Genomic DNA, 26,930 nt, shown 5'->3' with positions numbered 1-26,930 from the left:
CCTATCACATTCCCATCAGTCCCTGACCCAGTGAGCTTACAATCTAATGTCCGTATCACATTTAGAGCTTGTTGCAATAAGCCTGCTGGCAGAATATAGCAAAACGTTGCACATGGCACCCAGGGTGGACTCAAACTCAGAACCCCAGTGCTAAGTACTGAAGCACCTTCTGCCCATAAGAAGCACTGAGCCTCCCACCATAACAACCAGATAAAACACGGAGGTAAATAGTTTAAACCCCTTTGAAAAATGAAGTCCTATAGGAAATTGCCCCAGAGTGTCAGTATTGGCCCCATTGCACTGAAATAACCTTTAATTGCCCCAGGAAGCAGAAGGCAGTTGAATAGGAGAGGGGCAATAAACAAATCATAACAAAATAACAGCTGAAGACTCAGCCAGTCTGCTTTTGGTTGCTAGGGTCATTTGCCCTGACAACCAGATTGTTTGGTAGCGTCACCGAGACTAGCAAACACCTCAGAATAGAATGGAAATAAATTAAATGGGAAGTAAACCCAAAATAACTGAGGAATGCAGTGGGAAGTCCTATTTTCTTTCATGAAGCAAGAGGTTATTTTTGGGTGTAAAGCCCAGTTAATAAAGAGTAAGTTGGGTCAGTACTGTATACATTGTCATATCAATTATTTCAGCATTAGTTCCCCTTTAATCCGTATGTGTGAGATAACGTCGAGTTCCTAAGTGTCAGCTGTACGCCCAGCGCCTTTGCCTGAACTGCCTATTTCATGTGAATCTCCCCCCTGGGATCTGGCAGCGCGAGCAGTTTGACCAGTTTGGGCACCTGTGGGAAGAGAAACAGGCGCACCCCTATAATGATTTAATTGCAGTGATCTCATTGAGTCTGCTCTTGTGTCTCCCCAACCCCAGCGAGGGTCCCCCAGTGTCAGACACAAGGGCAGAATCAACTGCACTTCATTTCTCTGCCCAATGGGTAGCGCTACCTGCCCACAGAAGCAACAACGTAGCAGCCAATTGCGCTCCACTGAGTTCCCTGCACTTCTATTCTCACATATATATATAATATTGCTCCAAGGGCATCGTACGATTGGCTGGGGAGAGGCATTTTCTGAGTACACTTCACTTCCTCTTTTGCCATCAAGGACAGGAAGTGAGGGACAGAAAAAGGAAATGGGCTTCCCCCTGTCAGTGACTAATTACACATGTTCCCATGTAGCATAGGAGGAATTATGTTTGGAAGCCCAGGATTGGATCATTATCTCTCTAATGACAGGAGCTCAGCGGAGAACAATGAGCTTCTACAGGGAGAAATGCTTTATTTGTGACTTGTCAGAGGTTTCAGTCAGTGTTTGTGCTTGAACAGCAGGGGGCGCATAGTGTATTTCTCATAATTACTGCCCCTTATCAATCTAGAAACAGCTCCATAGAAAGTCTTCATTTATTCATTAAAGGGATTCTAAATGCGCACTCACACTCACACTCACAATCTGAGCAGTAGTCTTGCAATGCTCACTAATCACTTAGACCTGCACCTTTATATGGTCACAGAACCACCCCTCAGTGACTTCTAATATCCTTATCATTTACAGTAGGGGGTACATTAACCCTTATAATACATGAGTGATACTCAGAGTTCCCTGTATAACTCAGCCTGCAGCCTTGTGCCTTTATATGGTCACAGAACAACCCCTCAGTGACTTCTAATATCCTTATCATTTACAGTAGGGGGTACATTATCCCTTATAATACATGAGTGATACTCAGAGTTCCCTGTATAACTCAGCCTGCAGCCTTGTGCCTTTATATGGTCACAGAACAACCCCTCAGTGACCTCTAATATCCTTATCATTTACAATAGGGGGTACATTATCCAATATATAAGTATAATACACGAGTGATACTCAGAGTTGCCAGTAAGTAAGGTGAACCAGTCAGAGATATTTCAATTAAAGGGTAAATAAAAAAAACAGAAACATGGATATTTTCCTAAATATTTTTATTTTCTGATATTTTCCAACCAACCTTCATTATAAAAGCAAAACAAAACAAGAAAAAGCGGAACAATTAAATAATCGGAACATTTCCCTCTTTTCACACCAGTGTAGAAGTTCAAGTAAAATTATGGTTTAGTTTTGGGACAAGGGAAGGCACACACCTGTCCCACTCTCAGGGGGTTTACCTGTTGCTCTGCAATACTCGGACACTCCGCTCTGCAGAGACACACAAAGCCTGCTAGCGGCAGGGCAGGGGTTCATGTAATTAGTGCAAGGAAAGAGACATATACAGCAGTGGGGATCCCCCTAAAAACACCACCTGCTCCTCTGTGTGTCCCCCAAGCAGGTAAGGGGAGAATGTAGGCTCCTCGGTGAGAATGGGCCGATTCTGTAGGGCAGTCACAGCTGCTTCAGCGCTTCTTGGGCAGGAGAGCGTTAGAGTGCAGCTGCAATACGATTGGTTAACAGGAACTGTCTCCCCTTGAATCTGACCCATATGTACAAAAGCGCACCCTTTCCCTCGGGGGAGCAGCACAGAGGAGCACATACAGGACAATCATTCCACACGTACAGAACACGCTAACAGGCACCTGCTGACAAGTGTCGGGGGTCTGCCAATCAGGAGGAACCAGAAATGACCAGTTCTACAGGGAAAATGGAGTGTGACGGGTTCAAGTGTCTCAGGACTGGTCAGGCTCTTACCCATGTACAGCACTCTCATCCTGTGTACTTCCTGCTCCTGGGCTGCTCTCTTTCCCATGGTCACATCTCTCACCAGGGGGAGGTTCCTGTCTGACCATGGGAAAGAGAACAGCCCAGGAGCAGGAAGTACAGAGAATCAGAGCTCTGTACCTGGGTAAGTACTGGGGGAGATTGGATTCACTTACCCAGGGGGAGGTTCCTGTCTGACCATGGGAAAGAGAACAGCCCAGGAGCAGGAAGTACAGAGAATCAGAGCTCTGTACCTGGGTAAGTACTGGGGAGATTCACTTACCCAGGGGAGGTTCCTGTCTGACCATGGGAAAGAGAACAGCCCAGGAGCAGGAAGTACAGAGAATCAGAGCTCTGTACCTGGGTAAGTACTGGGGGAGATTGGATTCACTTACCCAGGGGGAGGTTCCTGTCTGACCATGGGAAAGAGAGCAGCCCAGGAGCAGGAAGTACAGAGAATCAGAGCTCTGTACCTGGGTAAGTACTGGGGGAGATTGGATTCACTTACCCAGGGGGAGGTTCCTGTCTGACCATGGGAAAGAGAACAGCCCAGGAGCAGGAAGTACAGAGAATCAGAGCTCTGTACCTGGGTAAGTACTGGGGGAGATTGGATTCACTTACCCAGGGGGAGGTTCCTGTCTGACCATGGGAAAGAGAACAGCCCAGGAGCAGGAAGTACAAAGAATCCAAGTTCTCCGCCTGGGTAAGAAATCGGTTCTAGTTCTGAGCTTTAGTGGTGACTAAATAATTCCCCCGAGGTCAGTCCCATCCCTCCTGCTGGACAGACCCCACTGTACATTCATTCTCTGGCCTTGCCTAAGGGTCGGCGCCACCCACACACAGACTGGGCAGAGCAGACTCCTGGGCACGGCCGATATTAAAAGACCTGTTGTGGCGGTTGCCATACTCTGTACCACTATAAACTGCAGCACCTTTGGAATATTAAACTTCAGTAAATAGATTTATATACACAGCAGTAAATATATGTGATGCGGCAATGTAGAGTGGTACAGACGGCTGGTCCGTAGGGGGGAGGAGCTTATAAAATCAAAATAATAACGAAACACCCAGCAGCTGTGCAAGCAGACAAGGGGGGGGCAGATATTTTACAAGCCCTTCGGGCTATGGCTTTGGAATTTTGTACCCCCCCATTTTCTTTTAAACAAACATATTTACAGAAAACTATGTACAAAATGCAACTCAAACCATTTAGAAACCTGCATCGTTCCATCGTACCCAGCGGCACCAATGTGTCAGCTCCACCGGCTCCCAGTTAGTGGGATTAGAGCGCGAGCCGACACACCGGTGCCCCCAATCTGTCCGTGGATTTGTACGTGGCACTTTCTCCATGAGCAGAGCACATTGGGGGCTGCTACAGCTAACGGGAGTGTTGGAGAACCACGGGAGCAGCCCCCCAGCACCTGTATCCATGGAGGAAGCCCACTAGTGCTCTATGCACATTAATAAACACCTGGAGCACCTAAACCAATCAGCACTCCCCGTTGTGTGCGTCTCACTCGCAGCTCAGGGACAAACAATCAGGATTAGCAACTGAAAACAAAATAATAAGGAAACCCCTCCCCCTCGTGCTGCCCCACCCACACCTGTAAACGGGAGGGGCCTTCCTGCAGGACACGGAGCAAGCCCCTCCTCTTTAGCCTTGGTCCGCACTCAATGAATAAATATTATTTCTCATTACAGATTTCATCGAAACACCAGGGACAAGCAGCCCACCACCCCCTCACATCCTGCTGAACTACAACTCCCAGCAGCCCATGCCAGAGAATCTTAGTTCAACAAGATCCTGGGGTGCTTGCAGGGAGCCATCCAATCACACACACTCTGTGTATATATATATATATATATATATATATATATATATATATATATATATATATATATATATGGGGGGATGGAAGGCTGAGATCTAAAATATTCATGGGTTTTGGTCAACAATCACCTTCAGTCGAGGGACGGGGCTACGACTGCATTTCATGGAAACAAAAGGGTTAAAAAGTGCAAATCTGCTCCCTGCGTTGTGGGAAAAGCCACGGGCGTGACGCACCTACATGTGCCGCGATTCTCTATTGGCTTCCTGCCCCCCCCTCACTCACATTATTTATAGACTACTCCCGCCTCGTGACTACTCAACAGGCCTGCGGGGAGTAGACGCCGCCTATTCCTTATTCTGTGTGCGGCAACATATAATGCTAAAGAGCATCTTTACATCATTATCCACAATAAAGTATACTTCCCCTTTAATACGCTATCATTCCCTTATAGAACATATAGCCCTGCGGAGTGCAAAGTTGGGACCATCTGTATTAGAGGGAATGCTGGGAACTGTAGTTCAGCACCATCAGTACAAGCACAAGTCTTTCTCAGAAGGGGCTCATTCACCTGTTTCATTTAAAACAATAATTTAAATAATAAGATACAAAAAAAAAAAAAAAAGGGGGGGATTGTAAGGGGTTAAGTCGTTATAAATACCCCCCGCCCGTTTGCTCATCCCACTGGGGGGTTCAAGGCATCAGCGCCCCCCACGCTCTATAGTGCAGTTACCCCAATGGGCGAATATATATTATATATATTATATGTATACGTCATCATCGAGCAACGTAAAAAAATCAAACAAAATGGGGGCGGGGCTTCACCCATTCTGAACGCAACACCCTCCATCTCACCGTAAACCCGTTTTTTCTTATTTTATTTATGGGGGAGGGAGGATTAAGAGCTAAAGCTGCAGGCGCTAGTTTTTGGTGAGGTCAATACAAAAAAAACGAATGACATCATTAACGTCCTAGTGATGACATCAGAGCCGCTCGACTGGTCAGAGGTGGGTAAATACGACCCCGCGGTCAATCGGGCGACAAATAAAGCTCAGCGATGGCGCCCGTTCATGGAAGCTAGCATGGGGGGGGGGCACTATATGATTATTGCTATAACTTGCCTTAATCCTAAGCATTTATACTTCTATTCATATATACTCCATAATATATATATTTATATAGGCATCTCTATATACAGACACAGTATATATTAGATTTCTCGTTCAATAAAAAATAGCAATTCAATTTATCTTTTTTCTCCTAAATAGGGAGACGCAGGAAAGTGGCGCCTCATCGACGGGGGCGAGAAAGGCTGAATTTAATGATCCCTGAGGCTTAGAAAGAACAACTTCCCGCCCTCCAACAGTCTCTTCTCTTACCCCTTCCTGAAAGGAGAGTCAAGTCTGCTATTAGGGTGATGACATCATCAGATCTGTGTGATGTCATCTGGTGTGTAATGGGGGCATCACACTTAAGCTGAATATTATGGGAAGAGTGAGGAGGAGGGGCATTTGTGGAGGGGGCGGGGTTAGCAGAAGTGCTGCAGTGAACTGGGAAACATTAAATCCCTCATGACCCCTATGAAGCGTCCAAAACCCCCTCCGGACTGCCCCCCCCAGAGCGAGACACCGGGATCCCCCAGAAGCGAATCATGGAGAGAGGCACATCCTCTAGCTTGCCATTGGACAGGTCGAGGGCGGGGTGCACGTGGGGTACAGTGGGCTCCTCCTTACGTCGGCGTCGGGTGCGCACCTCCAGGCAGTTCTGCCCCTTCATGTGGCGCTGCAGGTGGTCCTCCTTGGCAAAGGCTTTGTGGCACAGGGAGCACTCGAAGGGCCGGTCGCCCGTGTGCAGGTGCATGTGGTTCTTCAGGTCGTAGCTGTGCAAGAAGCGGGCGCTGCAGTGCTCACAGCAATACGGACGCTCACCCGTGTGCTTGCGCATGTGGATCTTCAGCTTGTCATTCCTGCCAAGCACACAGGAAAGGGTTAATGGGCAAACTGTCAGACAGTCAGGGGGAGAGAGGGCAAGAAGAGAGCGGAGAGATGAGAGAAGAGAAAGCAAAACCCCAGTGCAAAGGAATACATTGTACAATGACGTGTTTTACTCTCCAACCTCACTTACTACGTTCCACCAATAGGAGGGCTCACACACAGAGATCCCCCAGCAGCCACTCAGGGAGCAGTCACAGACAGACAGAAACAACAAAAGCCTGGAAATCTTTTGTCCCGGTCCCACAGTCTGCCCCACCCCAACGTCCCGATCCCCCTCCTGCATTGTACCCTGCCCTGCTACACCACTAATAATACAGGAGGGGCACAGGTAGCGACTCTAATAATAACAACCAGCCTCACAGCAGGGAAGAGACAGACAGAGACAGTCATTTGCTGCTACTCTGTACAAAATACACCCGTGCAAAAAACAACCCCTTCCCTCTCACGCAACTGCTTATATGAACAAAACTGCTCTGCCCCATGAACCCAAAGAACCCACTGACTGACAGACAGAGAGGACAGAGACAGAGGAGGAAGAGGAGAGGGAAGAAGAAGAGACATTCAAAGATAGAGAGGACAGAGGAGGAGGAGAATAGGGAAGAAGAAGAAGAGATAGTCAGGGATAGTGAGGAAGATGTGAAAAGGGAGGGAAAAAGAAGAGACAGTTAGGGATAGAGAGGATAGAGATAGAAGAAGAGGAGAGGAAAGAAGAAGAAGAGACAGTCAGAGATAGAGAGGATAGAGATAGAAGAAGAGGAGAGGAAAGAAGAAGAAGAGACAGTTAGGGATAGAGAGGACAGAGGAGGGAAGAAGAAGAAGAGACAGACAGGGAAAGATGAGACAGAGGACCTTGGGGAGGGAAGAGGCAGACATTAACCCCGTGCAGCCCAACACTCACCTGGTGAACCTGACTCCGCACACCTGGCACACAAAGGGTTTCTCGCCAGTGTGGGTGCGCATGTGCCGGGGCAGTTTGCCGGCTCCGTGGATAATCTTGTGACAGACGGGGCATTCCTGGGGCAGCTGAGAGCGTCGTTTCCTCACCAGCTTGTCGCTCACATCCAGTCCTGCACTCACCGGATTCTCCAGGTCGTACGGATTGTGGAAGCCCATGTCGGACGTCTCCTCATCAGACAGGATTTCTTCTGGGGGTGAAGGGGGGACAAAGATGGTGTGGCCCCCCAATCCATTATCCTGTGCGTATGTCTCGTAGCCCAGGTTTGGCTCATTAGGGGGCGACCCAGCGTGACTGGCATCTCTTTCCAGCGAGTCGTCTGCCCCTCGGAGGAGATTCCCGTTCTGGTTCCTGCGGTTGGGATTGACCTGTAGGAATTTCTTCCTGCCCCGCCGGGGAATGATCTGCACGGATTTGGGGGGCACGGGAATATTGTGAGGATGAGGAGGGGGGCTCTCTGCTTCAGGAGGCGGAGTTGCATTCTCCCCATTCTCCATATAACTATCCAAGTACTGACGTGCCCGCAGGAAACACTCCAGATCCTCCGCGTCGCCCCCCATCTCCTCCCGGTGCCCGTTGCACTGCAGGATGTCCACACACGCATGCACCACGCAGGGGATCTCCAGCAGCCTGGCAGCGCGCAGCACGTCCCGCATGTTGCCGTTACTGATGGTCAGGGTCGCCGTGTAGGCAAAGTCCAGCAGGGCACCCAGGGCGTCGGGTTTGAGGAAATCCAGCTGGCACACGTCTGGGCACTTGCCTCGGCCCGGCATGCCAGTGAACATCTTACGGAAGTAGTCGCTACAGGCCGCCAGCACTGCGCGGTGGGTGGGGTACTCCAGCCCGCGGGTCTTAATGGTGATGTCACAGAGCACCCCGCTGTGCCGCTGCTCATTCAGACTGCTCAGGAGATCACTGCTGTGCTCTGGGAAAGGGATCCCGATCAGCTCGTCCTCAGAGCTTGCCATCTTCACCTGTAAAGGGCAAACAAACAGACAAAGGTTACAGAGTGAAACATGGGATCAGAGGGCCCTACTCACAAGAGCTTACAATCTAAAGGCTTAGAGTAACCCCAGAAAGCCTTTGTGGCCAACTAATAAAGGAAACAGTAAAATATCCTGTTGCCCAACAGGTGTCACCATGGTTCCAACTTTGCTGCCTGGGGGTCTCCTTGTTCCAGACTTGCCCTGCTGTCCCTATAAAGCCCCACCCTTCCTAGTGACAAGTGCTGCTCTACAGGACGCCAGGAGTAGCCCAAGGCATGTGCATTGTGCTGCTTATTCATCCAATGACAGTAATGAAAGAGCGCCCCCCAGTGCACATTCCTACCCCTGACTCACAACACAGGGAGATTAAAATTGCTTGGATGTCTTGTTGCTATGGTAACATTAACGAGGGGTTTGATTGACAGGCTGCAGGATAAAAAAGAAAGGGACAGATAGCAAGGTAATAAATCCAACCTCAAAATTAGTTTGCTTCCTTGTTTCCAGGGTCACTGCTCTTAGCAACCAGATAGCATTATATTTCAGACTGGATAAAGGTGAAACGGGAAGGAAAATAATATAAATACCAGTATCCCCTGCCTTATGCAAATAGTCAATTGTAAAGTTATTCGCCCCTAGAAGGGCAGGAGTGAGTCCATGACATGAATGGTTAATAGAATGTAAGCAATGTAGTGTAGCCCGCTCGCACAACCCTGGCCTTCAGCAATTCGACGCCTGGTGCACGGTGTTGGAGGGATCGGCACCCCCCTCAGCAAATTGTCCAAGAAGACACTGGCACACAGAGGCTAGTAACAGCAGGGTTATACCCTTGCGTGTATAACCCTGCTGTTACTAGCCTCTGTGTGCCAGTGTCTTCTTGGATAATAGAATGTAAGCTCATAGGGAGAGAAGAGTGGAGGTTTGTGGGAGAGTCTGGGGAGACAGGAACAGATCTCCCAGCAGATAAAACAGAGGGTGCCAGGGTAGTTAGAGGGCAATACTATGGGGTAGAGGAGTAGAAGGGGTAGTTAGAGGGCAATACTATGGGGTAGAGGAGTAGAAGGGGTAGTTAGAGGGCAATACTATGGGGTAGAGGAATAGAAGAGGAAGGTGCCAGGCACAGACAGGGTACAAGGAGTGAAAGTAGTAGTTGTGTTATTGTTGGAATAAGGTGTTGAGGACATTCCTGGCACACACCTTGCCCCCTGGTGCGGGGGGGGGGGACTGAACTGTAAGACTCTAATTACCTGTAAGCCCCCCTCCCAGTACAGCCCAGAGCGGCCCCTCCCTGCACAGGAATGAGTCCTCGGCTGGTGGGTGTGTGGGGCGGTTGGGGATAAAAAGCAGGACAGACCTGTCGGGCGAGGGGCTTTTTAACCCGTGGGCTGCTGGACAGACACACAGGCTGCAGAGAGGAAGCTGAAGGCGGGGTCAATAGAAGAGACAGGTATTTATCACAATGAGCCGTGAGAGATTTGGGACCACTGAGTCTGATGTGGGAGACACGGAAGATCCTGCTACTGCCTGGAGGGGTCTGGAAGCTGTACAATAACAGCTGGAGGGGCCACATGTACCATATATTATATATATATATATTTAATATACAGGAAGGGATGCTGGGAGTTGTAGTTAAACATGGGTGCAAGTGCTGCTGTACAGAGAGTGATGTTGCATGGGGCGCTCGCCCGGTTTTACATCCTTTCTCTCTTCCTGTAAACAACTTCCTAGAAGTTTAGAAAAAAAGTAGCACCCTAATTCTGCGCCGGTTTGTTGGGTGCCAACGGCTCACTGAGAATGTTTAGAATGGAGGCAGAAAGTGATGGAGGTAGAAAAAGATGGAGGTAGAAAGAGATGGAGGTAGAAAGAGATGGAGGTAGAAAGAGATGGAGGTAGAAAGAGATGGAGGTAGAAAGAGATGGCGGTAGAAAGAGAGGGAGGTAGAAAGAGAGGGAGGTAGAAAGAGAGGGAGGTAGAAAAAGATGAAGGTAGAAAGAGATGGAGGTAGAAAGAGATGGAGGTAGAAGAAAAAGATGGAGGTATAAAGAGATGGAGGTAGAAGAAAAAGATGGAGGTAACAAGAGATGGAGGTAGAAAGAGATGGAGGTAGAAAGAGATGGAGGCAGAAAGAGATGGAGGCAGAAAGAGATTGAGGTAGAAAGATGGAGATAAATAGTAGAAAGAGATGGAGGTAGAAGAAAAAGATGGAGGTAAAAAGAGATGGAGGTAAAAAGAGATGGAGATAGAAAGAGATGAGAAAGAGACGGAGATAGAAGAAAAAGATGGAGGTAGAAAGAGATGGAGGTCAATAGTAGAAAGAGGTGGAGGTCAATAGTAGAAAGAAATGGAGGTAGAAATAGACGGAGGTAGAAAGAGACGGAGGTCAATAGTAGAAAGAGATGGAGGTCAATAGTAGAAAGAAATGGAGGTAGAAATAGACGGAGGTAGAAAGAGACGGAGGTCAATAGTAGAAGAGATGGAGGTCAATAGTAGAAAGAGTTGGAGGTCAATAGTAGAAAGAGATGGAGGTCAATAGTATAAAGAGATGGAGGTCAATAGTAGAAAGAAATGGAGGTAGAAATAGATGGAGGTAGAAAGAGATGGAGGTCAATAGTAGAAAGAGATGGAGGTCAATAGTAGAAAGAAATGGAGGTAGAAATAGACGGAGGTAGAAAGAGACGGAGGTCAATAGTAGAAGAGATGGAGGTCAATAGTAGAAAGAGTTGGAGGTCAATAGTAGAAAGAGATGGAGGTCAATAGTAGAAAGAGATGGAGGTCAATAGTATAAAGAGATGGAGGTCAATAGTAGAAAGAAATGGAGGTAGAAATAGATGGAGGTAGAAAGAGATGGAAGTCAATAGTAGAAAGAGATGGAGGTCAATAGTAGAAGAGATGGAGGTCAATAGTAGAAGAGATGGAGGTCAATAGTAGAAAGAGATGGAGGTCAATAGTAGAAGAGATGGAGGTCAATAGAAAGAGTTGGAGGTCAATAGTAGAAAGAGTTGGAGGTCAATAGTAGAAAGAGATGGAGGTCAATAGTAGAAAGAGACGGAGGTCAATAGTAGAAAGAGATGTAGGTCAGTAGTAGAAAGAGACGGAGGTCAATAGTAGAAAGAGATGGAGGTCAATAGTAGAAAGAGACAGAGGTCAATAGTAGAAAGAGACGGAGGTCAATAGTACAAAGAGACGGAGGTCAATAGTACAAAGAGATGGAGGTCAATAGTAGAAAGAGATGGAGGTCAATAGTAGAAAGAGATGGAGGTCAATAGTAGAAAGAGACAGAGGTCAATAGTAGAAAGAGACAGAGGTCAATAGTAGAAAGAGACGGAGGTCAATAGTAGAAAGAGACGGAGGTCAATGGTAGAAAGAGACGGAGGTCAATAGTACAAAGAGATGGAGGTCAATAGTAGAAAGAGATGGAGGTCAATAGTAGAAAGAGATGGAGGTCAATAGTAGAAAGAGATGGAGGCTGCGAGTGTGATTCCTGGTGTTGGTCAGACACAGTGAATAAGGCCCTGACTTACTGTCACACCCCCCCCATCACAGGAAAGTTACATGAACCATGAAGCCCCCTGGGGCAACTTCCTCTCCTTCTGTGATTATTGTAAGATTTGCCCCATGCAATGAACCTGCCCCACACTCGACACAGGAGGGGGTCACACAGGTGTCTGGTGGGGTTACTAACTTAAAGCTACTGTGACCCCACTCTATGGCACCCCCAGACTTATTCATGGGAATATGGGCACATGCAGGTACCTCTGGGGCTAGAACTCCTGCCCCTCCCTTCCACAATACCAAAATGTACCCCGTGTTCTAACAGCAAACAGGACTGGCTCATGGTGGAAGCAGAGAGGAGCCAAGGGGCTACAGACTGATGATCCATCCAATCAAACGCGAGCTTTATGCAGAGGCAGTAGGGTGCACGAGGAGGGGTGCTGGACACCCCACGCTGATTGTAACTACACAAACCCCCCACACCCAGCACCCGGGAAGGGATGTGACTCACGATGACAAGAGACGAGCCCTGCGTCACTGGCTCTGGGTGCCGATGGTGTGGGCCACAAACACTGGTCAAGAGCTTCTCAGTGGTACCATGGGGCTAGTAAATGCCAAATACCCCCCCAGTGGGACAATTAATAGATTAATAACTACCCCCGCCCCATCTATACAAGTCTGTGAAGTTCTGCTGTTTGTCAACATTAAACATGTCTGCCCACATAAAGCCACAAGCACCCCAAGTCTCAGTACGACACCCTCCTATAGAGCCACAAGCACCCAAGTCTCCTCCTATAAAGCCACAAGCACCCCAAGTCTAAGTATGACGCCCTCCTATAGAGCCACAAGCACCCCAAGTCTCCTCCTATAAAGCCACAAGCACCCCAATTCTCAGTATGACACCCTCCTATAGAGCCACAAGCACCCCAAGTCTCAGTACGACACCCTACCTGAGCGTTGAGCGTGGGGCAGTCGCCCGGTCCTTCGTGGGTTCAGAGCTGAGAGGCTCCTTGTCCCCGTGGCTGCGTCGGAGGCCACCTGTAGCGTGCGAATACGAGCTGGCGAGAGAAAAAACATATATATGTATCAATTTATGCGCAAACCCCAAAATTCCACCTTTCGAAAACTTAAAAATTTGATTTTTTTTTTTTTTGTCGAAGCCGCCACCCACACTTGATCTTCCCAGAACTGTGAATAGGAGAATGCTCGGTTAACCCTTTGAAGTTGGGGGTTAGAAACGGCGGGGTGGGGGTGGAGGGGAAGGGAGAATGGAAGGAGGGGCGGGGACATCCTTTGTCACTTGTTTTGCAGACGACATTTAGATAAGGGAGACATTGTACATTTTCCACTGCACCCGACGCACATGGGGGGAACAATGACATATTCCTGGGGGGCCCAACCAACTGGCACCCACAATACACAACCACAGCAAATACAGTCCATGGAGCTGGGGTGCAGTTTTGGAACAAGATGGCAGCCAGGGATTTGCCCAGAAGAAAGGGACTGGGCCCCGGGCACAGAGGAGTCGGATTCTATGGGGAAGGAACGAGAAGGTGCCATTTATATTGTATAAAGGTGCTTAGCAGGGTGGGGTCACGTCACACCAGTTAGACCAGTGGTTTCATTGTGGAGAACACACGGCCGCCTCTTCTTATTACACCAAGTGATGGCTGAATTATTCAAGGGCCCCCACCCCCCTACAAATAACCCCCCAGTACAAGGCACACATCCTGCCACTGAACCACCATGAAAATTTAATGGCAGATCCGAGGCTTGTATTAGATGATTAGAAAGCAAGGGCAGCCTAAGGCAGGGGGGTGTCCTATTGTAGGGCTACAGGTTGCAGGATGGATGCTCCCATAGAACCATCAGCCAATAGGAGCCCCTTCCGCCTCACAACACACAAAGATATTATTATTATTATTATTATTAACATGTATTTATAGAGCGTCAACATATTGCGTAGGAAAGATACAGGGAATCGTGCTCTGGTTAGTCTGACCTGTGCCTGCTGAATGGTTTGGAAGTTCAGCCTTCCAAACCATTGCACGGGTGGTACCAGAACTCACAGCATAGGAATGTTAATGAGAATCCCTGGTGCCGTAATTACACTCACCCACCTCTATAAACCAGAGGGAGGGGGCCGCCATACACCCGAGTGCACTAAGGGGTTAACTTGTGCTCCCACCTGGCCCTTTTCTACAGATTCCAGCCACACCCTCCATTCAACTAAAGAAAATGCCAGGAGGGCAGCCGGAGAATTAAAGTTACACTGGGACCCGGCCAACTGGCGACACCCCAAGCCGATGCCCTGCTCAGGTGTTTAACCCCGCGTCAGCCAGACTACTGCCGTCACCATGCCTTAGCTTAAACGTCTATCCCACAAACACCACTAGACTGTAAGCTCCAATGGGCAGGGTCTCGTTATAGCACTAGACTGTAAGCTCCTTGGGACATTGCAAGTGGGGAGAGGGAAATTCAGGCCCCGTAAACATCAGGAAATCCGAGATCTGGATTAAAGGGGAGGTAAACCTCAAAAACCAAGTCTTGCCTGATTAAAGTATAAAGAATTCTGGGTAAAGTCCCAGTATATATTAATTCTAAATTCTCACCGGTTATTTGTGAATGTTATTCAAAGCAGCGTCTGTCCATGAAATGGTAGAGCAGTCCGTTCCCCTCTGCTTGTGACCCCGCCAAGCAAACATGGACAGACAGACATTGCTTTCAGCAGCAGGTACATTCTGTACATATTTACATATTGGGACATTACCCAGAATCCCATGCTTTTACATTAGGCAAAAGGTTATCCTTGGGTTCACTTCCCCTTTAACTGGCCCTTACTTCCTAGTGTTTGTGGCTGCAGCAGAAAACAATCCAGTAAAAGGTTAATAGAGAGAGAATGGTTTGCCGAACATGAGCCTGTGTTTCCCCAGGGTCCAGTCTTTGGGGATGGGTTGAACACTTGGCCCCTGGCTGGTCAGAAGGGCCACACTTTAGATTGAATAAAAGAATAGGGGGGGGCAGCATCATGTGATGACAGATAATAGGTGTGTGCTGGGAGCTCAGGTGAGACAATACTGCCCCCACCCATACACCCATACATACACCCACCCACCTCACACAGCACCCGGGCAGGGCGGGTCTCAGGAGTTTATGACAGGCCTGGAAGGACTTTGGTCGGATAATCCAGCCGCTCCCAAAAGAAAGGGGGCTTGGAACTCCCCCCAGTGGAACCACAAAACAAACAAGGGAGTTAAGGTGCGGCCCTGCCCCCAGTCTTGGCACCTTCACCTGCCCCAGAACTGCACCCACGCAAGCCCTGGCACCCATCACCCCCCCCCCATCCTAAACTCCCCGAAAGTGCTGGTGCCCCTAAATCTGACTCTCCTGTGGCTCAGCACAGACCTGGCTTCCCAGAATGCTCCACTGCAGGAAACAACAGCAGCAAAATAGACTGAGGCCTGGTGAGGAGGTGCAGGGAGTAGCGGCAAAAGGAGAAGTAAAGAAACTTCACTGCCCCCTGAAATGCCTCTTGTTCTGGGGGGTCAGGGGGCGGAGTCTGTACATGTGGAGCAGTGTGTATATATATATATATAGATCGATAGTAAGGCAGGATGGAGTTAGTGTTTCCAGAAAGAGAGACAATGATGGAGCCTGTGACTGGCAGGGGCTGCTGGGAGTTGTAGTGCAATAAGACTCTGGGGGTAGCCGCGTGTTCTGATTGTCAGGCTGCCGGGAAGGACTTGTGGTGTGAGGGGGGGGGGGAGATATTTTGGAGATGCTTTGCTGTAAGTGACATTTCCCTATTAGCACAGTGCCCCCCACTCCCTGGAGGGGGTGCAGCAGCAGCAGCAGGAGAGAGAGAGAGAGCGGGAGAAGTCACACCCTGTTGGCAGACAATACCAGGACACTGGCACAGGCCCCTTCCCACCCCCACCCTGGCACAGGCCCATAAGAAGCTCATGTTTTACCCACAGGAGACAAAGAGGTGAGGGGGGGTTAGAGCAAACGGAGGAGCGAGACTGAGACACAGAAAGGGGGGGGGGGAGACCTGAAACCACTTCAAAGCCCCCCAGCAATGAGCAAGAGTGTCATGGCTCCCTGTGGCTACAGCAGGAGGATTCTGGGTAATGCCAACCACTTACTTGGCAGTCTGACCATATGGAGGGGGGATCCCAGCAGTTCCTTGAATTATCCCCACAGATATACAACGTCACAGATATACATCACAGATACGTCACAGATATACAGCGTCACAGATATACAACGTCACAGATATACAACGTCACAGATATACATCACAGATACGTCACAGATATACAGCGTCACAGATATACAACGTCACAGATATCCAACGTCACAGATATACAACGTCACAGACAAACCACAGATATACAATGTCACAAATATACAACGTCACAGATATGTCACAGATATACAACGTCACAGATATACAACGTCACAGATATCCAACGTCACAGACAAACCACAGATATATAATGTCACAAATATACGTCACAGATATACAACGTCACAAATATACAACTTCACAGATGTCACAGATATACGTCACAGATATACAATGTCACAGATATACAACGTCACAGATATACAACGTCACAGATATACAACGTCACAGATATACAACGTCACAGATATACAACGTCACAAATATACGTCACAAATATACGTCACAGATATACAACGTCACAGATATACAACGTCACAGATATACAACGTCACAGATGCCACCGATATACAACGTCACAGATATACAACGTCACAAATATACAACTTCACAGATGTCACAGATATACAATGTCACAGATATACAATGTCACAGATATACAATGTCACAGATATGTCACAGATATACGTCACAGATATACAACGTCACAGATATACAACGTCCCAGATATACAACGTCCCAGATATAGAACGTCACAGATATAGAACGTCACAGATATAGAACGTCACAGATATCCAACGTCACAGACAAACCACAGATATACAATGTCACAAATATACAACGTCACAGATATGTCACAGATATACGTCACAGATATACAACGTCACAGATATACAATGTCACAAATATACAACTTCACAGATGTCACAGATATACAATGTCACAGATATACAACGTCACAGATATACAACGTCACAGATATACAATGTCACAAATATACATCACAGATGTCACAGATATACAATGTCACAGATATACAACATTACAGATATACAACGTCACAGATATGTCACAGATATACAACGTCACAGACAAACCACAGATATACAATGTCACAAATATACAACGTCACAGATATGTCCCAGATATACATCACAGATATACGTCACAGACAAACCACAGATATACAATGTCACAAATATACAACGTCACAGATATGTCACAGATATACGTCACAGATATACAACGTCACAGATATACAACGTCACAGATATCCAACGTCACAGACAAACCACAGATATATAATGTCACAAATATACAACGTCACAGATATACAACGTCACAAATATACAACTTCACAGATATGTCACAGATATACAACGTTACAGATATACAACGTCAGTTATGTCACAGATATACAACGCCACAGATATACAACGCCACAGATATGTCACAGATATGTCACAGATATACAACGCCACAGATATGTCAGATATACAACGCCACAGATATACAACGCCACAGATAAACAACGCCACAGATAAACAACGCCACAGATAAACAACGCCACAGATAAACAACGCCACAGATATACAACGTCACAGATATACAACGCCACAGATATACAACGCCACAGATATACAACGTCACAGATATACAATGTCGCGGATATACAACGCCACAGATATACAATGTCGCGGATATACAATGTTGCGGATATACAACGTCACGGAGCCTGGAGTGGTGCATGTGGACTGATGCCAAGGTTAATGAAGTCTCTGATGCCCCCAGCCCACAGGCAGCATGAGGGAGGGGTGCCAGGGGATGACGGGCGGGTGGGTGTGGGGGCACATATCAGCTGAGTCAGACCCACAAATCACATGTTACACAAAACAAGAAAAACACCGCAACTCCCTGTCCCCTGCACAAATAGCAAATAAACGCGACTTGAGCCCAAGGACCGGCCCCCCACTCAGCACTTGGGGGTGTTGCAACTCTTCCTTCTGACTAAGAGAGAGGGGGGGTTAGGGAAAAGGGTCTCCTCCACAACAGCCGACTCAGCACATCTGCACTGGGGGAAGGGGGGGCAAGTACTGTGGTTCCTCAAATAAACTCCTGCCTCATGCAGCCCACTCACAACTCCCAGCCAGTGTCTGACACTCAAGATAAGCCCTCTCAAAAAACAGGAGCCCCCACTAGAACTTAGAGCAGTAACACAGGGGCAGCACAAGAGCAATGTCTGCCTGGGGGGGGTTATAGAACATGTCCATATCAAGGGGGGGGTGGGTTCTAGAGCACAGCCATATTTGGGTTTTTTTTAAAACATATGATACAGTCATATCACGGGGGGGGGGAAATACAGAACAAATTTGCAAAGAAGCAGTGAAGTGGTGGGGGGCACAGGGTCAGACCAAAGTAACAGCAGGGAGAGATAAGCCAGTGGGTGGGTGTGGAATTCAGATAAGGACCCCCTGCCTGTACCCTCCCCACATGGGCCCCCACCCAACTCACTGCCACGGGGAAAGTGTCATTCAGGGTGACAAAAACCAATTGCTTCCTTAACTCCCCCCTCCAACAATGTGCTCTCCCAATATGCACCCCAACATCCTGCTGTACCCCAAATGCATTCTATATTTCCAGACATACCCAACATCTTTCTTTACCCCCAAAACACGTTCAATCATTTGTCATTTACCCCAACATCCCATGATACTCCTCTTAGTGCCCTCCCCCGTGCTGCTGCCCCAAACCCTGAATAATCCCCCTGCCGGAAAGGGGTTAATGAGATGAGACTGGGTGTCAGATACCGGTAAGACCGCGCTCCACCTACAATTAGACAGAGCTTTGGTCGCACCCACCATACTAAACCAACAGGTTCTCTGTGATGTCAAGAAATCTCTCCAGGGCCAAGAGGAGAAAGAGAACAGGTGGGCACTGCCCTTCCTCATAGCAGCCTCCCACCCTGTCCTCCATTCATGAGTAAGCGCCACCAACAATTACCTCCCTACACCGCAGGCATCCCTGGCAACCCAGCTCTACTCCAAGCCTTGCCATCACCAGCCTAACATTCAATATACAACCTGGCATATCAACTACACAGAGGCACAACCAGCCCCCCACCAGCACAATAAATGGTGCCCATGTATAATAGCTTACAGGAGTCTCCCTGACATTTACCAGAATCTACAGATACAGTGCCAGCTTCCCATGTAGGTCTTCTTCCCACACAGCTCCCTCATAGGACATTGTTGGTGCTATGGTGAACAATGACCTTGTCAAGCAACTCCACTGCAGGACATCCCTTTCCACACACCACCATCACTGCCAAACATTCCTTACCACACAGCTCCACCTTACACATCCCTTCCTGTGTAGCTCCACCACAGGACATTCCTACCTACTCCACTCAACCGCAGGATATTACTTCCTTCCCATTGCACCTCAGAGTAACCCTTCTTACATTGCTCCATCATAGGAGAACCCTTTCAACATGGCTCCATTGCAGATCATGCCTTCATAGCCTTCTACTTCTCAAGACATTTCTTCCTACTTCCCTCCACCTCAGGACCCCATTGCCACACTGCTTTACCACAGGACCATTCTTCCTAAATGTCTCCACCTCAGCACATGCCTTCCCATTGCACTCCTCCGTAGGACCCCCTTACATCATGGCTTCACCACAATATATCCCTTCCCATGGCAGTCCTCTGTACGACCCCCTTACATCATGGCTTCACCACAGTACATCATTTCCCATTGCACTCCTCCGTAGGACCCCCTTACATCATGGCTTCACCACAATATATCCCTTACCATGGCAGTCCTCTGTACGACCCCCTTACATCATGGCTTCACCACAGTACCTCATTTCCCATTGTACTCCTCTGTAGGACCCCCTTAAAATCATGGCTTCACCACAGTACATCTCTTCCCATGGCACTCCTCTGTACGACTCCCTTCCATCATTGCTTCACCACAGGTACATCTCTTCCCATGGCACTCCTCTGTAGGACCCCCCTTACATCATGGCTTCACCATAGTACATAATTTCCCATTGTACTCCTTGCAGGACCTCCCTTATATCATGGCTTCACCACAGTAGATCCTTTCCTATGGAACTCCTCTGTAGGACCTCCCTTACATCATGGATTCACCACAGTAGATCCTTTCCTATGGAACTCCTCTGTAGGACCTCCCTTACATCATGGCTTCACCACAGTAGATCCTTTCCTATGGAACTCCTCTGTAGGACCTCCCTTACATCATGGCTTCACCACAGTACATCTCTTCCAATGGCACTCCTCAGTAGGACCCCCCTTACATTATGGCTTCACCATAGTACATCATTTCCCATTCTACTCCTTGTAGGACCTCCCTTACAGCATGGCTTCACCACAGTACATGCTTTCCTATGGAACTTCTCTGTAGGACCTCCCTTACATCATGGCTCCACCACAGTACATCTTTTCCCATGGCACTCCTCTGTAGGACCCCCCCTTACATCATGGCTTCACCATAGTACATCCTTTCCTATGGAACGTCTCTGTAGGACCTCCCTTACATCATGGCTTCACCACAGTACATCTCTTCCAATGGCACTCCTCTGTAGGACCTCTGTAGGTTACCTTTACCCATGAACCTTCTAATTAAAACAAAAGCAACTTTGTGGCTGAACAGCTCAACTGAATGTCATACAGATGGGCAAAAGAAAGGCATGTACCATTAGCTAAATGCCCCTGTGAATACCACAGATGTTCTATGGGTTTTGTTGGGACCGTAGCCGGTGAATGAAGCAAGGATTCTGGCATGACTGATCCACAAGTATTATTCATAGGCAGCATTTCATAGTTTTCAGAGACTAATATATCAGTTGGCTGGGTGGGGTGGTGGGGCAGGAATTTGCAGTTCCACATCTCAGCAGGAATGTGGCTATACCACCTTCAATGAGACACCTAAATGGATGAGTAGCACTGGTTGGAAGCTGGTGGTGGGGAAGCAAATTTGGGAGAGGACGTGCCATCCTGGGGGAATGATGTCAGACTGGAAGGAGTGAGGTGTGGCGCTCCACAAGGGTGTCAGGAGACCTCTTCTCTGGAAGTCACCCTCATACAGTAATATATTATACACAGTATGTAAAGAAGAAAAAAAGAAAAGTAAAGAAATATTCTCTTTAAAAGTTGTAGTACTTGCATGGAGTGGCCTTCCAGCACAGGAAAGGTAGGGGATTAATATGATGGGCACAAGCACTGACAGAGGGGATCCTTCTGTCTCACCTGTTAGGTCTGCTGGTTAGAAGGGATGCCAGTTACACCCCAGGGGAATTAGAGGGAGACCTCATGCAACATCTGAGCAGATTACATACTGGAGAGGGGGAGGCAGCTGCACAATTGTCCCCCAGTCCCAAGTATAGTGAGAACATTGCTCTTGCTCCCTGTGCTAAAGGATTTCTTTTCTGTTTCATCATCTGCTGCTTCTCTTGCCCCGTCCCAACCAACTGCAACGGCGCCAACCCTAAAGCTTCTCCTCTGCATGCACAGACAGGGCCCTGATAACCCCAATACAGCACCGTCTATGCACCCCTCCTTTCCTGCTCATCTTCTAGTCCCAGTCAACGTAAGTACCCTAAAATCACATATAGGGGAACACAGAGCCCTACTCAGCTCCCCCAATAAAGAGGAGAGAGGGAGGAAGCACAAGACTACAGAACGCACAGTCACACACACTGATGCAACTGCACAACAGACAATTCACAGCCTGTCACGGGGTTAACAGGGGAAATAAAGGGGAAGTAAAGGGGGATTTCTACAGCCTGGGTACCATGTGCTCTGTCTGCAACCACAGACTGGGCTGCAAATCAGCCAACAGCCCCCAGCAGCTCTGATATATGTAGGGACATTAGCACCAAGGCCTAGTGTAATACACTTGTGAGCTGTCACAAAAATGTACTTGCCCTTTATGATGCATTAAGTAGGAAGTCGGACAGTATTGGGGTAGTAAATGGGTTCTACCTGGGACCACCAGCAAGGGTTTGCCTAGTATTTCAACGGGTAAAGATACACAGAGTCTTTCCCTTTATATATGATCACTATATATAAATATATAAGGGGGATATGATCACTATATATAAATATATAAGGGGATATGATCACTATATATAAATATATAAGGAGATATGATCACTATATATAAATATATAAGGGGATATGATCACTATATATAAATATATAAGGGGGATATGATCACTATATATAAATATATAAGGGGATATGATCACTATATATAAATATATAAGGGGGATATGATCACTATATATAAATATATAAGGGGATATGATCACTATATATAAATATATAAGGGGAATATGATCACTATATATAAATATATAAGGGGGATATGATCACTATATATAAATATATATTTATATATAGTGATCATATCCCCCTTATATATTTATATATAGTGATCATATCCCCCTTATATAAGGGGACAATACTAAATTCTGCCAGTCAAGTAGTGGAATTCCCTCTCTGAAGCGGTTGTAATGGCAGATACATTAGACAGCTTCAAGGAAGGGTCGGGTGCCTCTTTTTAGCAAGTAAGGAAATCCAAGGCTATTGCAGTTAATAATCTTGGTGCAAAGTTTTCCTGGGACTGGTTCCATTGCCCTTTTGGATTCAGAGAGGAATTCCTCCCCCCACCCTGTTAGGCAAATAGGAAACGGCTTTGGTTGGGGTTTTTCCATCTTCCTATGACATCAGAACTTAGGATTTACTTGACCATAAAGCTGAACTTGAGGAAAGTGCCGTTTATGTACTACGTAAGGACCCAGTAAAGCTTTGCCAATACCATAGCCACAGACTGTGCCAGTATAATGGGCTACAAGTGGGCATGTGTTTGTGACCCAGGGGAGTTTTGGGGGAGACACTGGGCATGGAGACACCAGCCAATGAGAACGGTCAGTACAAAAGCCCAAGGCACAGACAAGTCGTTGATAAAAAGCCACAGGTTTTGGTTGTATGGGGGGTAATTAATCCCAGACTGTATCCATTTTGCCCCTTAGTGGTACTTACCTACCCTCCCACAGAGCAAATCCCTGATCTCTGATAAAACACAGCACAACTGGGGGGAGACTGGTAACAGAAGGGGACACACACACCCAGGTGGGCAGTGAATGTCCCCAAGAGCTAGCAATCCGAAGGCCTGTGGGTCAGACTCCATCCTTGTGCCAATAAAATCTCTCACATATAAAAGCCCTGGATCCAGCCCAAAATAACTGCCCCCTTCATATGTAAATAGCAGCAGAGGATCCACCTACATGTTCAGAATAGATGAGATTTCAGCAAGAACACAGGTCTGAGGGACCCCCCATGATGCTGCCAAAGAGAAGTTGTGAGAAAGTTGGGTGCCCTGTGACTCTCCCCCGAAGAGCTGACCATCTAAGTAAGATAAGACATGGTTATCATCTCTAAGGGACACTGAAGGAGGGGGCAACAATGGACAGAAGGTGAATCCCTTTCCCTGGATAGACTCTGTATATCAATAGCGAGTATCACACATGCTGCCCCCACTGACAAGGGGAGGTGCCGCCTGGATAAGGAGGGGGGCAAACATTTGCCCAAACACCCGCTCCACGTGGCTTTACACAGGGGCACAGTGGTGGCATTAGCCCACAGAGGAGTGGCAGTATAATAATACATAATAATAGTACATGTAATAACAACAACCAGTCACTCTGTAGCTTTAAGATGATAAATATGTCCTTATTATAGTGCTGGGGGCAGATAGACACAGAAAGGTGGGGCCCCCCAGGAGACGCCCCAATACACACCCAGGGTAGTTTGGAGACAAGCACAGGGTACAGCAGCCATTCTAATGCCCCATTTATGGACTACATCTCCCAGCATTCCCTGCCAGCAAGCTGAAGTTTTCTGCCACATGTTAAACCAAAGCCCAAGGCTGGGAAACCACCGACGCTGAGCGGCCTTTCCCTGCACAGAGTACTTCCCTGTCGCTTCAGCAGGATCCCCAGTTGTGTTGTTGTATTTACCTTGTGGCTAATGGGGGGTTGTACAGAGACAAGGGCTACAGACACTCATGTTCCTGGGCGGGGGGGTCCCACACAAGCCTCTTATTCGCACAGACCCCTGTTTATTGCAGTCTGCGCAGGGAAGGGATTACAGGGGGAGGTGGGAGTCTTGTGTCCTCCCCCCCCCCAAATCCACGGCGACCTCCATAATGACAGAGCCCCCACACACACGGCCGTCACCAAGGAAAGCCGGATTAGTGCAGGTTTAACCTCCGACGTGACAGGGGGTGGGAATCTTATTAACCCACAAGGTGCCACTTCAGTACAGGGGGAGAGGGGTTAATAGACACCTGCCACCTGGACTGAAGGGGCTGCCATGCTGCAATAATAAAGGGGGGCTGACATATGGGGGTTACATGGCTTATTGAGTGCTAGCTCTTGGGCCAGGCTTCATTTTATTACAGTCATGAATAGCCTGCAGCCCCCCCTCAGGTTGTTGTTAAACTACAAACCCCACTCCCCACTGTCCCCGTGACAACCAAAGGCTTGGAGTTGTCACCAAACAACAACGGCCACAAGTTTGGGCCCTCCATTAACAACACCGAGCACCCCCAACATTTGTAACCCCCTCTACACACATAGAAGGGACTGGGGGGCTGGGCTGGTAATGGACATATTGGACCAATGAGGGGGAGGGGCAGTCTGGAATAACCCAGGGGAACACTGGACACAGAAGAGGGGCGCAAAGTAGTACATGGGGGGGGCACAGAAAGTTATGAGACTGGGGGAGGGGGGGCAGTGGCAACAGAAGGGGTGAATATGAAATAACAAAGAAGGGGAGACACATTGGGACAACAACTCACCCCAAAATGAGACACAATGACAAGGGGGGACCATCAGCAAAGAGAATCTCCGACCCCACAGGAGGGGGCACAAAGTGATACAAAGAGGGGGGGGGATACAGTCATTTCCAGAAGGGAGGGGCAGAGGCTCAGGGAAGTGAAGGGGTTAAGTCAGGCCCACAAATCTCATGAGGAATAAGAAGGGAGAAGCCAAAGTGCAGCCGAGCTCTGACACAGTCTCAGTAGATTTATTTATATACTCACTTATATATTGTATATATACTCACACTTATATATATATATATATATATATATATATACTGTATTTATATACTCACTTATATATTGTATATACTCACACATATATATACTGTATTTATATACTCACTTATATATTGTATATATACTCACACATATATATATATATACACTGTATTTATATACTCACTTATATATTGTATATACTCACACATATATATACTGTATTTATATACTCACTTATATATTGTATATATACTCACACTTATATATATATATATATACTGTATTTATATACTCACATATATTGTATATATACTCACACTTATATATATATATATATATATATATACTGTATTTATATACTCACTTATATATTGTATATACTCACACATATATATACTGTATTTATATACTCACTTATATATTGTATATATACTCACACTTATATATATATATATATATATACTGTATTTATATACTCACATATATTGTATATATACTCACACTTATATATATATACTGTATTTATATACTCACTTATATATTGTATAGACTCACTCTCATATATATATTTATATACTCACATATATACTGTATATATACTCACTTATATATATATATTTATTTACTCACTTATACACTGTATATATACTCACACACTTATATATATATATATATATATACTTTATTTATATACTGTACATACACTGACATATATATATATTTATATACCGATACACAGACACATATATATATATATATATATACAGATACACACAGCCTATATCTATACATACACTTATACTGTATATACACACACACACATATATATATATATATATACACAGACAGACAGACAGATATAAATAAACAGACACAGACAGAGGAGCCCATGTAGTGCCCGGGGAAGGACTGGGGGTCCCACATGAGGGTTGGGGGGTGTCAGGGGGGGAGACTTACCTGCAGGAGTCACTTGAGCTTCAGTCAGAGCAGCAGCAGCTCCAGTAGAAGTGGGGGCTGGGGGTCAGACTGTGTCTCAGTTCCTGGGGGGGCTGTGAGTGTAGCAAAGTGACTTCCCCAGCCTGTCACACCTGTCCTGCCCCTCCCACCTCACCTGTCCCTCACAGCAGCCCCTAATACAGCTCCTCCCACCCACCAACAGCCACTTCCTGGTCCCCTCCCCCCTCCCCACCTGCCACAGGTTACTGCTCCCTCCCCCACCCCTGTCACTGGCTCCTCCCCGCCACCTTTAAACTCTGCCCAGCTCCCATCCTCATGGGGCCACCTTAACTGGCAACCAGGAAGTGCTCTCCGACCTGCCCTCGGCTCATAGGCCGCTACAGGGGCGGGGACAACCAAATGCTGCACTGGACTTGGCTGCCTTGGCTGCCAGTCACGGGGAGGGGCGGGGCCGCCGGGGTGATGACGAGCTGTCTGCTGCGCTCTCTTAAAGTGGCAACGTCCCGGGCCCATTTAGTCCAGCCTGAATAGGAGGGGTAGGGGCTGCCTATAGTATAAAGTGCCTGGGAGAGCAGGGCCCTAATACATTCATAGTGTGGCAGTAGTGGGTGCGGGGAGGGGTGACTGGGCAGGAGAGGTGAAGAGCTCATTTTATAAAGAAAATGCAGTTTATTTCACTGTATATAAATGTATAAACTAACAAATAGATGAGCCAGCAAGT

General features: G+C 47.3%; 1 protein-coding gene across 4 annotated transcripts; it reads right to left on the bottom strand.

Annotated features, from left to right (window-relative positions):
- Positions 1 to 1,952: 1,952 nt before the first annotated feature.
- zbtb7b.L (zinc finger and BTB domain containing 7B L homeolog) lies at positions 1,953 to 26,391 on the bottom strand. Of its 4 annotated transcripts, none has more exons than XM_041572193.1 (5): positions 26,210 to 26,386; positions 12,882 to 12,989; positions 7,400 to 8,430; positions 3,265 to 6,473; positions 1,953 to 2,706 (listed from the first exon to the last, which is right to left on the bottom strand). In XM_041572193.1, the coding sequence occupies exons 3-4, from the start codon at positions 8,422 to 8,424 to the stop codon at positions 6,086 to 6,088; spliced, it is 1,413 nt and encodes a 470-aa protein (XP_041428127.1). In that variant the 5' UTR covers positions 8,425 to 8,430; positions 12,882 to 12,989; positions 26,210 to 26,386; the 3' UTR covers positions 1,953 to 2,706; positions 3,265 to 6,085.
- Positions 26,392 to 26,930: the final 539 nt, after the last annotated feature.

This window comes from Xenopus laevis, chromosome 8L (genome assembly GCF_017654675.1).
Source record: "Xenopus laevis strain J_2021 chromosome 8L, Xenopus_laevis_v10.1, whole genome shotgun sequence".
In the NCBI taxonomy this organism is placed as follows: domain Eukaryota; kingdom Metazoa; phylum Chordata; class Amphibia; order Anura; family Pipidae; genus Xenopus; species Xenopus laevis.
This window is presented reverse-complemented; position numbering and strand designations above follow the sequence as displayed.